The 17,272-nt window shown below is 60.8% G+C and overlaps 1 protein-coding gene across 3 annotated transcripts in view; it reads right to left on the reverse strand.

Moving 5' to 3' along the window:
• Positions 1-17,272, reverse strand: part of SLC12A5 (solute carrier family 12 member 5) — a 111,047-nt gene that overhangs the window by 21,437 nt on the left and 72,338 nt on the right. For all 3 annotated transcript variants that reach the window (XM_073309669.1, XM_073309668.1, XM_073309670.1), the window contains exons 13-19: positions 15,585-15,703; positions 14,987-15,085; positions 14,341-14,460; positions 13,449-13,553; positions 4,421-4,589; positions 2,248-2,443; positions 848-1,017 (exon numbers count right to left, since the gene is read on the reverse strand). In XM_073309669.1, the coding sequence (XP_073165770.1) occupies positions 848-1,017; positions 2,248-2,443; positions 4,421-4,589; positions 13,449-13,553; positions 14,341-14,460; positions 14,987-15,085; positions 15,585-15,703 (978 nt within the window). The remainder of the gene's footprint in view (positions 1-847; positions 1,018-2,247; positions 2,444-4,420; positions 4,590-13,448; positions 13,554-14,340; positions 14,461-14,986; positions 15,086-15,584; positions 15,704-17,272) is intronic.

Here is a 17,272-nt window from a genome sequence, read left to right on the forward strand (position 1 = left end):
CGGCCACCTCTCCACCCTTGATTCCAGCTGTGACGAAGTGGGACTGCTCTTAATGTTTCCTCTGAATACTGTAGCGGTGCCTCAGTTTCCCCTATGCATTTCTTAAGTCTCTAGATGGTGGGATAAGGGAGAGTAATTGTTGCAGAGCAAAGGGCCAGTGTACATAAATGGCCGACACTCTGTTTCCTTGCAACTGATGACCTGGGCCCTTCCCTTCCCCCCCCCCCCCCCTTCCGCAAGGTGAGAGCTAAAGGGTTGGAGAACAAAGGAATCAGGACAAAGCCCAGAGGAGGAGGGGCTGGAGGGAGCTTCAGTTTGGGGCTGGCTGGGACATGGAGTGAAGTGCAGATGTGATTGTCTGGCTCACTGCCCCCCAGAATGGACCCAGCTGAGGGGTCCTGTTCTCTGCACCTACAAGCTCTGTTTTAGACCATGTTCCTGTCATCTAATAAACCTCTGTGTTACTGGCTGGCTGAGAGTCAAGTCTGACTGCAAAGTTGGGGTGCAGGACCCTCTGGCTTCCCCAGGACCCCGCCTGAGCGGACTCGCTGTGGGAAGCGCACGGAGGGGCAGAGGATGCTGAATGCTCCGAGGTCAGACCCAGGAAGGTGGAAGCTGGGTGAGCTGTGTGTCCTGAAGACAGGCTGCTCACAGAAAGGAGACTTCCCCAGAGTCCTGACTGGCTTCATGGGGAGCAGTTCCAGAGCATCGCCCAGGGACTCTGTGACACCAGCCCAACCCCCAACCCTGATCTTGGCACACACACACACCCCTGATCCCAGCCCAGCCGGCATGCCAAAGGGGGACACTCCCCCCGATTCCAGCCCAAGCCCCCCTTCCACAGTACCTTATGGTGCCGCAGCAGGAAGGGCAGCAGCATCAGCATCCCCCCATCGTGGACGATCCACCAGACGTCAATGTGGCCCTCAGAGAACCGCTCTTGGTTGCCCGGGAACATGGCAACATTCTTGGTGACCAGCAGGGCCAGGTGGCCGGCCGTGGTCTCCCGCACCAGCTCTGTGGGGAAGGGCTGCAGCTTAGGGCAGGGGCAGTGCAGAGACCAGCCCCCCCCGCAGCAGCGTGAGGGGCTGCTGACCCACCAGTGTGATGCCCTCCCTGCCCCCACCAGGAGCGCCAGGCACGTGCCCAGAGCACTGCATCCCCACAGAGCACGGCAGGGGCTTCTGGGCTTCCTCCTCTGTCCCCTCTGCACAGTGCCCAGCACTTCCCCGAGGGGCCTGCTTCCAACGGGGAGAGGCCGGCTGTGCCCTGGGCCAGGCTGGGGCTGCTCAGCGCCAGCTGGGGATGCATCCAGCTGCTCCCTTGCCCCCACGCGCCCGCTATGAGGAGCATCCCTGGTGGCTAGGTGAGGACCCATGACGGGGTGATCATGCCTAGCATGCACAATCCATCACTTCCTCCCAGCTTCAGGCACCACCCCGGGGGAGCTTCTGGGTGGCTCTGCTTTTGCTCATTTGGGCATCTGTGGATGTGTGCACGTGTGTGCGTGGCTGTGTGTATACACAGCCCTTTCTAGGGAACCTGTGTCTCAGAGCTGAGTGCTGCATTGAGCTCTGGATGCGGTAGGGCTGGAGTCTCTTCTCTCTTGTGGCAGTGAGTTCCACAGGCCAGGTACGACACCCCCCCCCAGGAAGGTTCTGCCTCCCACACTCCCCCATTGGTCAATAGTTTCCCATCCCAGTGGGATGTAGCTGTCACGGGACGTTGAGGGAGCTGGGACAGAGCCCAGCGTGGCAGTGGCCCAATGCAAAGCAGGGCCCAGATTGGCGGCGCGGCTCGGGATCCCCAGGGAGAGGAACAAGCCAGTGTGTTCTCACAGAAGCACAGCTGGTGGCCACAGGATCCCAAGAACAAGGCTGACCCCTCTGCTCTTAGCGTGGGATGGAGGGCCCCCCCCCCCACAGTAACCCTCTGCATCGGCAGCTGCAGCAAGGACTGGGCTGGTTCTCAAGAGCGTCCCACTTCCTGCTTTGGCCCACGCAACCGCATCAGAACCAGAACCCCTCCCTCCCGACCCACCGCCCTGCCGCTGCCCCTCCTTCCCCACCCACAGCCCTGCTAGGCCAGCCTTGCCGCTGCCCCTCCCTCCTGACCCACAGCCTCCTGGGCTAATTGAGGGTTTACACAGCACCAGGCACTGCTGGTTTGTCCCTTCCCCTCATGCTCCCCCAAGCTCCAGAGCCGTGAACCCTGCTCAGAGTCACTGGCTGCCAGGCTGGCTCATACCAATGAAGTTCCTCCAGGTCTGGTGATCTTCCTTCTGCCGCCAGTTGCGTGGCCACCCCACCAGCACCGTGTTGTGTTGCAGCCCCCCGAGCCCACTGGACTGGATGAGGTGGGACATGCCATCCCGCAGGTTGGACGAGATCACGACCTGGCAGAAGCCTTTCACCTTCTCGGCTTCCATCAGGCGGCGCAGGGACTGCCCCGGGGAGAGACAGGGAGGGGAATTAGCAACGGCAGAACAGCGCCTCTCCCACGTGGCACAGCACCCCAGGGCTGTCCAGATGCCAGCTGCACCCAGAACCCTCCATGAGCAGGGTCTCCTGGAGCCATGGCCCTGGGCAGCCAGAGGTGTGGGCAGAAGGAGGGCAGCATGCTCGGCCGGGGGCACGTGCCAAAAGCTCACAAACCCCCCGTCGGCCAGGAGCATGGGGGCACTGCCTTGGCATTGCCAGGCAGCATGCTGAGTTAGCGCGTGCCGCCCGTAATTTCTGTGCAGAGCTGAGGGGCGTCCCCGTGCCAGGGCCCGACACGCAGGGAGGGCAGCAGTTAGAATTATTTACTCACAAAAATTATAACATGTCACCAAGAGGAGAAATTGTTTGGTTACAAGCTCCTAATCCTATTAGGGGGAAGCCTAGCCATGCGTGGGTGCGCCTGGCGAGGGGGACTCCCCCGGCAACGCAGCGAGCAGGGCACAGAGCAGCATTTCATGCTGCCACTGCCCTGGGCACATCCCCTCCCCATTTGCTAAGCCCCCCGGCTGCCCCCCCGAGCACATACACTCCCCACACTCTCCACCCCAGCTCCCCCCTCCAAGCACATCCCCCCTGTGACGAAGTGGGACTGTTCTTAATGTTTCTTCTGAATACTGTAGGGGTGCCTCGGTTTCCCTTATGCATTTCTTACGTCTCTAGCTGGTGGGATAAGGGGGTGTAATTGTTGCAGAGCAAAGGGCCAAGGTACATAAATGGCCTACACTCTGTTTCCTGGCAACAGATGGCCTGGGCCCTTCCCCACTGCAAGGTGAGAGCTAAAGGGTTGGAGAACAAAGGAATCAGGTGACCTCCTGGCCCGGGGAAAGGGACAAAGTCCGGAGGAAGAGGGGCTGGAGGGAGTTTCAGTTTGGGGCTGGTTGGAGACATGGGGTGAAGGGCAGACATGGTTGTCTGGCTCATTGCCCCCAAAATGGACCCAGCTGAGGGATCCGGTTCTCTGCACCTACAAGCTCTGTGTTAGACCATGTTCCTGTCGTCTAATAAACCTTGTGTTTTACTGGCTGGCTGAGAGTCCCGTCTGGCTGCGAAGTTGGGGGGCAGGACCCTCTGGCTTCCCCAGGACCCCGCCTGGGTGGACTCGCTGTGGGAAGCGCACGGAGGGGCAGAGGAGGCTGAATGCTCCGAGGTCAGACCCAGGAAGGTGGAAGCCGGGTGAGCTGAGTGTCCTGCAGACAGGCTGCTCAGAGAGAGGAGACTCCCCCAGAGTCCTGCCTGGCTTCGTAGGGAGCAGTTCCAGAGCATCGCCCGGGGACTCCGTGATACCCCCACACTCTACACCCCAGCTCCCCCCTCCGAGCACATCCCCCCCCCACTCTATGCCCAGCCTCCCACCCTCCCCATGCACATCCCTCCCTCCCCTCCCGCTTTCTGGTGATGGACGTGTCTGCAGAGGTCAGTGAGACAGAAGCCGAGGCTGTTGGCCTGCGTCACAGCAGCTCTCAGCTCCCACACATCTGCCCCCTCTGCTCTAATCCCAGCTTTCCCTGCACCATCCCGCCAGCGGGCCCAGCAGGCTGGGGTCACAGTGAGACCTGGCCCAGTGGGGATGCCAGGGTCCCAGGGCCATGCTCCCCTGGGGCCGTCCGGTGCCAGCTGCTGTGAGCCGGCTGCGGCCCATGGCGGCAGGCACACCCGACAGTCGTGCCAAGTGGGGGTGGAGGCAGGCCAGGCTACTGCAGGTGTGGGGAGGGGGATCTGGGAGCTTTGCAAGGCCCTGGGAGGAAGTGCGCAGCCAGGAAGTGTCCCTCTGCTCCCAGGCCAGGGGAGAGGCCCCATGGCAGCACACCGTGGCACAGAGCTCCTGCATGGGCTGCAGCCCTTGGTGGGGGGGTAGCCGGGTGAGGGGGTAGCCGGTGACTGAGGAAGGGAAGTGGCACCAGGGGCGGTGCTGCCCTCACCTCCTCCGCCCGCTGGGCCTGCAGGTGATTCTCCAGGAAGGTCCCTTCCAGCACAGAGCCCACAATTGTCAGCCCCTTGCCGGCTTTGAGCTGCGAGGTGAGAGACAGGAGCTGCGGGTGCACCACGTTCTGCTCCTGATCCACTCGGACCAGAACCAGCAGCTGAGGCCTGGGAAGGGAACACCCTGGGGTTAAACACTGGCCATGCAAAGCCCCCACATCCCGTACCACACCCGCCCCAGGGGATCAATGACCCTCCATCCAGTGCCTGCCATGCTCCCCCGTCACACAACCCTAGGGCGCAGCCCAGCACGTGCAACAGGTGCCCCCAGCCGTCTGCACCCCAGAGCTCAAACCCTCTGCCCCTTTTGTGACGAAGTGGGACTGTTCTTAATGTTTCCTCTGAATACGGTAGTGGTGCCTCAGTTTCCCCTAGGCATTTCTTAAGTCTCTAGGTGGTAGGATAAGGGGGTGTAATTGTTGCAGAGCAAAGGACCAGGGTGTGATGAAGTGGGACTGTTCTTAATGTTTCCACTGAATAGTGTGGGGGTGCCTCAGTTTCCCCTGTGCAGTTCTTAACTATCTAGAGGGTGGGATAAGGGTGTATGATCGTTGCAGAGCCCTAGAGGGCAGGTGTGTGCAGGGGTCTGGACACAGAGAATGGCCGACACCCTGTTTCCTGGCAACAGATGGCCTGGGCCCTTCCCCCCTGCAAGGTGAGAGCTAAAGGGTTGGAGAAGAAAGGAATCCGGTGACCTCCTGGCCCGGGAAAGGGACAAAGCCCAGAGGAGGAGGGGCTGGAGGGGGAGTCAGTTTGGGGCTGGCTGAGGATGAGGAGTGAAGTGCAGATGGGGTTGTCTGGCTCACTGCCCCCCAAAATGGACCCAGCTGAGGGGTCTGGTTCTCTGTACCTAGAAGCTCTGTGTTAGACCCGTTCCTGTCATCTAATAAACGTCTGTTTTACTGGCTGGCTGAGAGTCACGTCTGACTGCGAAGTTGGGGTGCAGGACCCTCTGGCTTCCCCAGGACCCCGCCTGGGCGGACTCGCTGTGGGAAGCGCACGGAGGGGCAGAGGAGGCTGAATGCTCCGAGGTCAGACCCAGAAAGGTGGAAGCTGGGTGAGCTGTGTGTCCTGCAGACAAGCTGCTCCCAGAGAGGAGACTTCCCCAGAGTCCTGACCGGGTTCATAGGGAGCAGTTCCAGAGCATCGCCCGGGGACTCCGTGACAACTGGTGGCAGAGATGGGATGTACTGCACCCCATGGATGGCGCTTCCTGCAGTAAGTGACTGGGGAGCAGTAAAACGAAGGGGGATTGACGAGGACCAGGCGTGCTGAAGGCACAGAGAGGAGCGGTTTTGGGGGGCGGTTAACCTCTGGGAGTGTGTGTCCTGCGAGAAGGACTGTGCAGTAATGGGGTCCCCCTGGGGACTGTGGTGAGCAGTCTCAGGGGTGGAGGAGCCTGCGGCTTGGCCCTGGGAGAGAGAAGGACTTTTGCAATAACAGGGTCCCCTGGGGGATTGCAGCGAGCGGTCCCAGGGGCAGAGGAGTCTGCAGCTCGACCCTGACAAAGAGGTGGTGACCTCGAGAAGGGCTGGCACACTAAGGGTTCTCCCTGGAAACTGTGGGGAGCCGAGAGCACACAGGCCTGTGAGTCCACAACAACTTGGGAGGAGCGGAGTGATGGCCTGTCACCATCTCCTTAAGAAGGACACTGTAACCCTGTGCAGAAAGAGAGGGTTGCGCATTGGAAAGTTCACCAAAGCAGAGTTAATCGTGCAGCTGGAGGAGGATGACCACTCTAAGGAACAGATTCCTGACCCTAATGGGGCTATAGCAGGATCTGGGAGCAGCTGGAGTGGGAGCCAGGCATCCCCAAGACTCCTATCCCCGACCAGACGAGGGTCTTCACGATCGGGTTCCCCATCGGGGGTGTGAGGAAGTGGGACTGTTCTTAATGTTTCCTCTGAATAGTGTGGGGGTGCCTCAGTTTCCCCTAGGCAGTTCTTAAGTATCTAGGTGGTGGGGTAAGGGTGTATGATCATTGCAGAGCCCTAGAGGGCAGGTGTGTGCAGGAGTCTGGACACAGAGAATGGTCGACACCCTGTTTCCTGGCAACTGATGGCCTGGGCCCTTCCCCCCTGCAAGGTGAGAGCTAAAGGGTTGGAGAACAAAGGAATCAGGTGACCACCTGGCCCGGGAAAGGAACAAAGCCCAGAGGAGGAGGGGCTGGAGGGAGTTTCAGTTTGGGGCTGGCTGGGACATGGAGTGAAGTGCAGATGGGGTTGTCTGGCTCACTGCCCCCCAAAATGGACCCAGCTGAGGGGTCCCGTTCTCTGCACCTGCAAGCTCTGTTTTAGACCATGTTCCTGTCGTCTAATAAACCTTCTGTTTTACTGGCTGGCTGAGAGTCCTGTCTGACTGCGAAGTTGGGGTGCAGGACCCTCTGGCTTCCCCAGGAGCCTGCCTGGGCGGACTCGCTGTGGGAAGCGCACGGAGGGGCAGAGGATGCTGAATGCTCCGAGGTCAGACCCAGGAAGGTGGAAGCTGTGTGAGCTGTGTGTCCTGAAGACAGGCTGCTCACAGAAAAGCGACTGCCCCAGAGTCCTGACTGGCTTCATGGGGAGCAGTTCCAGAGCATCGCCCGGGGACTCCGTGACAACTGGTGGCAGCGGTGGGATGTACTGCACCCCGTGGATGGCACTTCCTGCAGTAAGTGACTGGGGAGCAGTAACACGAAGGGGGATTGCCGAGGACCAGGCATGCTGAAGGCTCAGAGAGGAGCGGTTTCGGGGGGCGGTTAACCCCTGGGAGTGTGTGACTAGCGAGAAGGACTGTGCAGTAATGGGGTCCCCCTAGGGACTGCAGTGAGCAGTCTCAGGGGCGGAGGAGCCTGCAGCTTGGCCCGGGGAGAGAGAAGGACTTTTGCAGTAACAGGGTTCCCCTGGGGATTGCAGTGAGCAGTCCAAGGGGCGGAGGAGTCTGCAGCTCGACCCTGGCAAAGAGGTGGTGACCTCGAGAAGGGCTGGCACACTAGGGGTTCTCCCTGGAAACCGTGGGGAGCTGAGAACACACGGGCCTGTGAGTCCACAACAACTTGGGAGGAGCGGAGTGATGGTCTGTCACCGTCTCCTTAAGAAGGACATTGTAACCCTGTGCAGAAAGAGAGGGTTACACATTGGAAAGTTCACCAAAGCACAGTTAATCGTGCAGCTGGAGGAGGATGACCACTCTAAGGAACAGATTCCTGACCCCAACTGGGGCTATAGCAGGATCTGGGAGCAGCTGGAGTGGGAGCCAGGCACCCCCAAGACTCCTGTCCCCGACCAGATGGGGGTCTTCCCGATCGGGTTCCCCATCGGGGGATCGGAGACGGACGGGATTGGAGCTGAGCCCGAAGGAGCGAGAGGACTGTGGGAGACAGTGAGAGCCCGAGAAAGAGCTGCAGAAGCAGGAGCAGCATGAACTGGCGGTGGGGGAGCGGAGAGGCCTAGGGGACCTCCCCGGGGTGAGTGGGGATAGACCCCGGGGGGCCAGTTCCGCAGGGAACCTCGAGACTAAATTGCTGCCCCTGGTTAAGGAGGGGGGGATGTGGATGCCACCTCACTGCCTTTGAGCAGGCTGGCGATTTGAACCAAGGGGACCCTGCGGAAAAGCCCCGGTGTCTAGCTCCCTTGCTGGGTCCCAAGGCCATAGACTCCGTCATCCAGATGGGTGGGGATGTGGACAGGCTCCCACTCCTGGTCCCAACCTATTTGTCTGTGTGGAGTTTCCTGGGGCCAGGCCCCTCGGATCTCCAGTGGGAGCAGAAGGTGATGGTCAATGGGGAGACATTCTTGGGGTGGCCAAAGGGCATGGGCTGCATAAACCTTCCCACATGCGGCCTGCGAGTGCTATCGACCACCCCTGACCTAAGGGAGGGTGTGAAACTGGAAGGGCCTGGTGTAACTCCTACCAAGGAAGGCTGGGGCATCCATGGGAACGTTGGTGGCTTCGAACTTCCCCGGCTAAAGTGACCCCGCTCAGTTCGATCTCGAAGGGGGGAGAGATGTGACGAAGTGGGATTTTCTTAAGGTTTCCTCTGAATAGTGTGGGGGTGCCTCAGTTTCCCCTAGGCAGTTCTTAAGTATCTAGGTGGTGGGGTAAGGGTGTATGATCATTGCAGAGCCCTAGAGGGCCGGTGTGTGCAGGAGTCTGGACACAGAGAATGGCCGACACCCTGTTTCCTGGCAACGGATGGCCTGGGCCCTTCCCCCCTGCAAGGTGAGAGCTAAAGGGTTGGAGAACAAAGGAATCAGGTGACCACCTGGCCCGGGAAAGGAACAAAGCCCAGAGGAGGAGGGGCTGGAGAGAGTTTCAGTTTGGGGCTGGCTGGGACATGGAGTGAAGTGCAGACGTGGTTGTCTGGCTCACTGCCCCCCAAAATGGACCCAGCTGAGGGGTCCCGTTCTCTGCACCTGCAAGCTCTGTGTTAGACCGTGTTCCTGTCATCTAATAAACCTCTGTTTTACTGGCTGGCTGAGAGTCCCGTCTGACTGCGGAGTTGGGGTGCAGGACCCTCTGGCTTCCCCAGGAGCCCCGCCTGAGTGGACTTGCTGGGGGGAAGCGCACGGAGGGGCAGAGGATGCTGAATGCTCCAAGGTCAGACCCAGGAAGGTGGAAGCTGTGTGACCTGTGTGTCCTGAAGACAGGCTGCTCACAGAAAGGCGACTGCCCCAGAGCCCTGACTGGCTTCATGGGGAGCCGTTCCAGAGCATCGCCCTGGGACTCCGTGACAGGGGGATCGGAGATGGACGGGATTGGAGCTGAGCCCGAAGGAGCGAGAGGACTGTGGGAGACAGTGAGAGCCCGAGAAAGAGCTGCAGAAGCAGCAGCAGGATGAACTGGCGGTGGGGGAGCGGAGAGGCCTAGGGGACCTACCCGGGGTGAGTGGGGATAGACCCCGGGGGGCCAGTTCCGCAGGGAACCTGGAGACTACATTGCTGCCCCTGGTTAAGTAGGGGCGGGATGTGGATGCCACCCCACTGCCTTTGAGCAGGCTGGAAATTTGAACCAGGGGGACCCTGTGGAAAAGCCCCCGTGTCTAGCTCCCTTGCTGGGTCCCAAGGCCATAGACTCCGTCAGCCAGATGGGTGGGGAGGTGGACAGGCTCCCACTCCTGACCCCAACCTATACGTCTGTGTGGAGTTTCCTGGGGCAGGCCCCTCAGACCTCCAGTGGGAGCGGAAGGTGATGGTCAATGGGGAGACATTCCTGGGGTGGCGAGATCCTGGGACAGAGGGAACTGTTGTCAGGCCCTGGATGGTGCAGCCTCAGATGCTGAGGGGCTGTGTGAGCTGGGTGAGGGTCCCAGGGATGAAGCCCCTCGCCCTGCCTATGGCCCAGATCCCTGTGCAGACCCAGGAGGGGTGGGGCTGGCTGGCTGTTGGGGTTCTCCAGGATATCAGCTGCGAGACCCTGTTGTGGGGTGACTGTGTCTCTTTGGGACAGGATCCAGGCCCTGCTCCTGTAACAGCCAAGGGTTTGCATTTGAATCCAGGGAACCAATCAGCGGAGAGGGAAATGGTCAGTGAAAATGCAGATGACCTGGCTGGCAGGGGGGAGGAGCTGCTAGGCTCAGGCTACCTGCCTGCCTGTAACCAGACCCCTGGGGCTGGGTGGGACAGAGAGATGCTCCCTGCCCCCTCGCACACCGGAGAGGGGGCTCAGGCTGGCTCTGATGCAGTGACCAAAGCAGCGAGCTCACTGCCTACCCCCACGGGGACAGTAAGGGCAGCGCTGAGCATGGGGAGAGCTGAGACCACAGCTAAGTGGGGGACCCACAGGCAGGGCAGGTCAGGTCGGCTGCCAACCAGGTTTGCCTTGCTCAGAGGCGCTGCTGGGAAGTGATCCCATGGCAGGGAGGGAGCGACGAGGGACAGGGCTCAGCGGGGCTGTGACCCCAGGCCCAGTCAGCGAGAGGGGAGACTGGGGAGCTGAGTCTGCAGAGCAGAACAGCTGGGTAGTTAATCTCTCGAGAATGCAGGGGATGGCAGGTCTACTCTCATCTCTAGACACTTTGGATAGGACTTGTCGTCTCTCAGTGACTTTAACATCTAGTTCCTTGTGGAAGCAGAGTTTGGTAAGGGAAGGAAAACAGAGCTTTGAGAGCACAGCTTGTAAAAGGGAACCTGAGAAGGGTAACCGTGATTTGCTGGAAGTAGCTCAGGGTAGTGAGAAGAGCAGCAGTTTATCTGTTGGGAGTGGAAGGTGCTTGGTAAGGGAAGTCTGGATGAGCCTAGGCAGCCTTGTGAGCTGATGGCTGTGTCTAGTCAGCAGGGTGGGAAGGCGAGGAGAGTGGCAGATGAGTGTCCCTGGACCTTACCTGTTAGCTGGGTGGAGAATTGGGACAGTGAAGGAAATGTGCCTGTGTCTGTCAGGGGTATTGACTTGCCTATGGAGGGAGCTACCCCGGTCTCCAAGCAGTTGTCTGTGAACAGCCCTGTGTGCTGGGACCAGGGGAATGAGATCTCAAGCTGTGTGTCTGGGAAAGGAGACTGTGTCTCAGGCTCGACATTGTTTATGGAGCAGACAGAAGGGGCCTTTCAGCCTGTGATGGTTGAGGGTCGTGCAGTTGTCTCAGAGTTGGTTCTGGATTCAGCTAAAGCCGAGGAAGGGACTGGTCCTAAGTTTGTATCTGCTCGGGAGAATGGCCCTGTAATTAGGTCGCATCCAGTTAGTGTCCTAGCAAAATCCCAGAGCCCAGACAATTTTGGTGCTTGTATTTTGCCTGTTGCTAGTGTGTTGTTGGGAAAGGGTGTCGCAACTCGGTCTAATCAGGGTGAGATCCTAGCCAGGGCACAAGGAGAGCAGAAAGGTGATTTGATTGTGTTACCTACTGATGGTGTGGAAACCTGTAGCAAGAAGGAAAAGATTCCTGAACTTATGTGTGTCAAAGGGAAGGAGAATGCTTCTAACCTTTTATCTAGGAAGTCTGTAAGTTTGCCTGAAAGGGGATTGTGTAGCAATCCACCTGATGGGCCAGAGGTGATTCTGGATTTAAGTGAGACCCAGAAAGAGTCTGTTGTTGCTCAGGAAAGTGTTCCTCTAGAGCAAGCCCTGGGTGAAGAGGGTAAGGGCAGAATTTCTGAGAAGGGTCAATTGTTGCATAGAAAAGCTCCTCAGTAAAGGAATCCTCATGGAGTCTTTGCAAGCAGTTTACTGCAACTGAAGGGTGTGAAAGAGATTTAATCAAGAAAGTTTCAGTTCCTAACAGCCAGAAATTTTCTGTTGTGAATGGATCCACTGACTTTCCTGTTGAAGGATCCAGTGTGGATAGCTTTGAGAAGGTCTCAGATGGAGTGAAAGCTGTTAAGAAAGTTAAACAGTCCTATAACCAAGTGGCTGTGTTAGGCCAGCATGTTGGGGAGACAAGGATGTTGAGAAAGGAATGTCTCCATGCTGATTCTCAAAAAGAAAAGGAGTACTTGTGGCACCTTAGAGACTAACCAATTTATTTGAGCATAAGCTTTCGTGAGCTACAGCTCACTTCATCACTTCATCCGATGAAGTGAGCTGTAGCTCACGAAAGCTTATGCTCAAATAAATTGGTTAGTCTCTAACATGCTGATTCTGTAAGTTAACAGTCTGTGTCCCAGGTGAAGAGGGTGCTGGGCTGCCTCAAGGAGGCAGGACTGATGGTAAAAGCTTAAAAGTATAAGGTGAAGATAATCAGAGAGTAGCCTGTTCCCCAGACCAAGAAACAGGTCCAGGGCTCTATTGGGATGGTGGGGTAGTACTGGAGGTTTGTACCCCACTTGAGCTCCCTAGCTGCCCCCATCACTGAGCTATGTAAGAAGGTGAAGCCAGACAAGCTGGTCTGGACCGAGCAGTGCCAGAGGGCTCTCTGTGCGTTGAAGGAGGCTCTAATCCAGGGAGTGGTAAATCTGGTAAACCCAGACTTTGCCAAGGCCTTTATAGTGTTCACCGACACCTCAGACACAGGGCTCAGTGAGAGGCTGATGCAAGCCGATGCTAAGGAATGGGAGAGATGCTGGGGCATCCATGGAAACATTGGTGGGGTCGAACTTCCCCAGGTCAGTGGCTAAAGTGACCTCGCTCAGTTCCGTCTCGAAGCGGGGAGAGATGTGCCGAAGCGGGACTGTTCTTAATGTTTCCTCTGAATATTGTGGGGGTGCCTCAGTTCCCCCTAGGCAGTTCTTAAGTATCTAGGTAGTGGGATAAGGGTGTATGATCATTGCAGAGCCCTAGAGGGCAGGTGTGTGCAGGGGTCTGGACACAGAGAATGGCCGACACCCTGTTTCCTGGCACTGATGGCCTGGGCCCTTCCCCCCTGCAAGGTGAGAGCTAAAGGGTTAGAGAACAAAGGAATCAGGTGACCTCCTGGCCGGGGAAAGGGACAAAGCCCAGAGGAAGAGGGGCTGGAGGGGGAGTCAGTTTGGGGCTGGCTGGGGACGAGGAGTGAAGTGCAGATGGGGTTGTCTGGCTCACTGCCCCCCAAAATGGACCCGGCAGAGGGGTCCTGTTCTCTGCACCTACAAGCTCTGTGTTAGACCATGTTCCCGTTGTCTAATAAACCTTCTGTTTTACTGGCTGGCTGAGAGTCCCGTCTGACTGCGGAGTTGAGGGGCAGTACCCTCTGGCTTCCCCAGGAGCCCACCTGAGCGGACTCGCTGTGGGAAGCGCACGGAGGGGCAGAGGATGCTGAATGCTCTGAGCCCAGGAAGGTGGAAGCTGGGTGAGCTGTGTGTCCTGCAGACAGGCTGCTCAGAGAGAGGAGACTTCCCCAGAGTCCTGACTGGCTTCATGGGGAGCAGTCCCAGAGCATCGCCCGGGGACCCCGGGACACTATGCACCCCCTTCCCCCCAATCCCCAGTCCCAGGCAGCGCCGACCCCGCCCAGGCCCCAGTATGTGAGCTCTTGGGGCAGGGCTCTCCTCTGGAGCTTCCTGAGTGCCCGTGCTGTGTCCGGCCCACCACCCACTCCCTGCTCTTCGCCCCGTTACTGGCTAGAGACAGCCCCGCGCTCACCTCCAGTTCTTGGTGTGCGGGGGACCCTCCTCCAGCCGAAGCAGAGCGTAGCGGGCCGCACTGAGCGAGAGCCCTCGGATGCCATCGCCCCACTCCTTCTCCGCTCTGCCGGGGAGGGACAGGGGAACTCAGCACCTGGTAGGATTGGAGGCCAGCCCATGCTCTGGGGTCAGCTCCCCTCTGAGGGCAGCCGGGGCGGCCTGGAGCAGGCTGCGAAGGGGCAGGCCTGGCAGGGCCCAGCATGGGGGGTGCAGGCCACAGTCCCCAGTGGAAGGCCCTAAGCACTAGAAGTGCAAGTTTCCTGTCCCAGGGTGCCCGCAGCTCTCTCCGAGGCAGCTGGGCTTAGAGGAGGCACCAGGAAAGGCAAAGAGCGGGGGGGCTCTCAGGCCTGCTCCCTGGGAATAGGGAGCCGGGAGAGCAGCACTGCCAGGCCCCTGGGAGGGCAGAATGGGGACCCGCTAGGAGCTGGAGCCCAGAGTCAGTGGAGGAGCTGGCTGGCTGCTGATTGACTGAAGCTCGGACAGTCCAACGGCCAGAAAAAGACTGTGGCAGCTTGTGAGCTAGGCAAAGCCTTGCCCTCCCGCGCCCCATCTCACACTTCCCTTGGGGCCAGCGTCAGAGCTCCTGCCGCAGGCCTACGGGCAGGGTGAGCCACCGAGGGGTTTGGGGACCTCCCTGAGCGCCCGAGAGCAGAGCTGGGACTAGCCGCCAGGGCTCAGGGCTCCCAGCCCAGCGGCCTGAGAACTCGGCTCTTCTCCAGCCCGGGCATCTGCTGTTTCCCAGCGCGACGGAGCGTAGGAGGCTGCCACGGGCTCCGTTCAGCCCTGTGGCAGCGGGTGCCTGAGCCCAGGAGCAGCTCCCCGCCCCTCATGCCCCGAGTCGCCGCACTCACCCCCTGTATTCGATGTACTTGTAGATGAGGCCAGCGATGAGCATGGCCACAAGTGCGTAGTACCAGGAGCAGATGAACATCAGGGCCAGGCAGAGGCTCATGCCCAGGAAGGAGAGTGTCCTGGGGAGTGAAGGGTGAAGTGTCCCGGGGAGTGAAGCTCTCAGCCCAGTCCCACAGCACCAGCCTTCCAGCATGCAGAGCCCTGCCCCGGCACCTCCCCAACCTCCGCCCCAACCTGCCTCTGCGGTGCTCCATGGCCCTGGCAGTCCCCCGACGCCAGCCCCAGCCTGCCAGGAGGGACCTTAGGGGAAGGGATGCTGCTCCGTCTGGGAGCCTGGCGGCCTGGGCAAAGCGTAGGCCCCGGAGAAGCCAGAGTTGGCCCAGGTGAAACCGGCCTCAGGTAGTGTTGCCCCTCTTGGCCTCCATCGGCGCATACATGGGGAAACTGAGGCTCCGAGAGGGACAGGCCTGTTCCACCTTGCCCAGTGGGCCAGTGGGAGCAGCATCCTGAACTCACGGCTCTCGCTCCCCTGCATGAAGCAGCAGAGCCCATCCCTGGCCCAAGGCTGGCGCGTGCCAGGGTGGCAGCAGCACCCTCAGGAAGGGCAGGGCCCCGGGGCAGGATCCTCCTGCCGGCCAAACCCACCAGTGGTAATACCGGAACCGGGGCCGCCAGTTGGGTGTCCTCAGCAGCGTCTGCACCGCGCACGCCAGGTTGACAAACATGTAGCACATCAGGAAGAACCTGCGGGAGAGAAATGGAGACAGTGCCTGAGCCACTCACCCAGGGCCAGCGGCGGCCTGGCCCCAGGAGCCCCAGGGATGGGTGCGGGCAGGTACCATGCCCGCGCACTGGCTGTCCCAGAGGGCCCCCGGGGATCCCGGCTGCTGCCAGGCTCTCTGGAGGAAACGGCAGCTGGCAGAACGGTGCCATGTGGCCCTGACACTGGCCAAGAGACAGGGGCCGCATCCCACGTGGGACTGTCCTCTCCTGCCAGCTGGGGGCGGGCACACCTCCCTGGCACCCCCAGCGGGAGTTCTCCTTCAGCCGGGGCCCGGGCAAGCCCCAGCGGTGCCATGCAGGCATGGGTGTCACACAGCCAATCCCGATGGCACTGGACGCAGGACGCAGATCAGCTGGGCAGGGAGCCGCGCTCTGGGCCCTGAGCTGCAGTGGGGGGAGTGTCGTGGCTGGGCCAGTCTCGGGGTGGGGGTGGGGGGCGCAGCCAGAGCGTGCTGCCTACATGGAGAGGATGGGGGCGACCTCATCCAGGGAGGCGATGAGGATCCCGATCTCGCAGATGCAGGCGGTGAGGAGCAGAGCCCAGGTGGGCTCCCCGTTGGCTTTGCCGTGGCCGAAGACCTGGGCGGAGAGCGAGAGAGAGGAGCGTTAGGGTGCTTCGGGGGGTGGGGGTGACACTGCCCCTTGCCCCTCTCAGGCCCACCGGGAGGCCCTGGCATGGGGCAGACACCCCTCGCAGCTGGCACAGAGGGCCCTGCAGGACGCATGTGTTCACAGGGACGTGGCTCTTTCTGGGCGCCGGGGGCCCAACGAGTTAGCGCGAGGCCCCACGGGCACAGGTGGGCGCTGACAGTGCAGGTCAGGGACAGACGAGCAAGGGGCCACGGGAGGAGATGGAGACCGGGCATGGACTGGGGGGGCCCAGTGGTCTGTGGGTGCCTCGGCTGCGTGTGGGGACCTGGCCAGTTGCTATGCAGGGGCCTTGGGGGGCAGCCATGGCAAGGCCTGACCTATGGCTGTGGAGCAGGCCCGCCAGGCTGAAGTGCGGGTGGCTCTGGGCCCGGCTGCAGAAGGCCACGGCCTGCAGGGGACGGCATAGTCTGGCCGGCCCCGTTGCTGCCTCGGCCCAGCCATGCAAACTTCTCCCAGCCCTGGGCAACTCTGGCCACAGCCAGGCCCGGCACAGGTGCCAACCATCCACCACACACACTCTGCCCCAGCTCCACCTGTGCCTGCCTGTAGGGCTGGGGGCTCGCCCCGTCCACTGGCCACCCCAGCACTCAGAGCCCTTCTCTGCTCCCTGCCCTGCCCGCTATACTCCCCCCACCCCAGCATTCGAACATCCGATCATACTGAACAGAGCGCTGGGCAGCCGTTCGGTCACTGCCCATCCCCCATACATTGGGCCCCCCACCCCGACATTCCCACTCCTAGCTACACCACTGGCTGTGCGGCTCAGGCAGTACCTGGGGGTCGGGGTGCCATGGGGAGATGGGGGCTGAGGCAGAGCCTGGGGGGTTGGGGTGCCATGGGGAGATGGGGGCTGAGGCAGAGCCTGGGGGGTTGGGGTGCCATGGGGAGATGGGGGCTGAGGCAGAGCCTGGGGGTCAGGGTGCCATGGGGCAATGGAGGCTGAGGCAGAGCCTGGGGGGTTGGGGTGCCATGGGGGGGATGGAGCAGAGCCTGGGGGGTTGGGGTGCCATGGGGGGGATGGAGCAGAGCCTGGGGGTCAGGGTGCCAAGGGGAGATGGAGGCTGAGGCAGAGCCTGGGGGGTTGGGGTGCCATGGGGGGGATGGAGCAGAGCCTGGGGGTCAGGGTGCCAAGGGGAGATGGAGGCTGAGGCAGAGCCTGGGGGGTTGGGGTGCCATGGGGGGGATGGAGCAGAGCCTGGGGGTCAGGGTGCCATGGGGAGATGGGGGCTGAGGCAGAGCCTGGGGGTCAGGGTGCCATGGGGGGGATGGAGCAGAGCCTGGGGGTCAGGGTGCCATGGGACAATGGAGGCTGAGGCAGAGCCTGGGGGGTTGGGGTGCCATGGGGGGGATGGAGCAGAGCCTGGGGGTCAGGGTGCCATGGGGAGATGGAGGCTGAGGCAGAGCCTGGGGGTCGGGGTGCCATGGGAAGATGGGGGCTGAGGCAGAGCCTGGGGGGTTGGGGTGCCATGGGGGGGATGGAGCAGAGCCTGGGGGTTG

This window comes from Lepidochelys kempii, chromosome 13 (assembly GCF_965140285.1).
Source record: "Lepidochelys kempii isolate rLepKem1 chromosome 13, rLepKem1.hap1, whole genome shotgun sequence".
Classification (NCBI taxonomy): Eukaryota; Metazoa; Chordata; order Testudines; family Cheloniidae; genus Lepidochelys; species Lepidochelys kempii.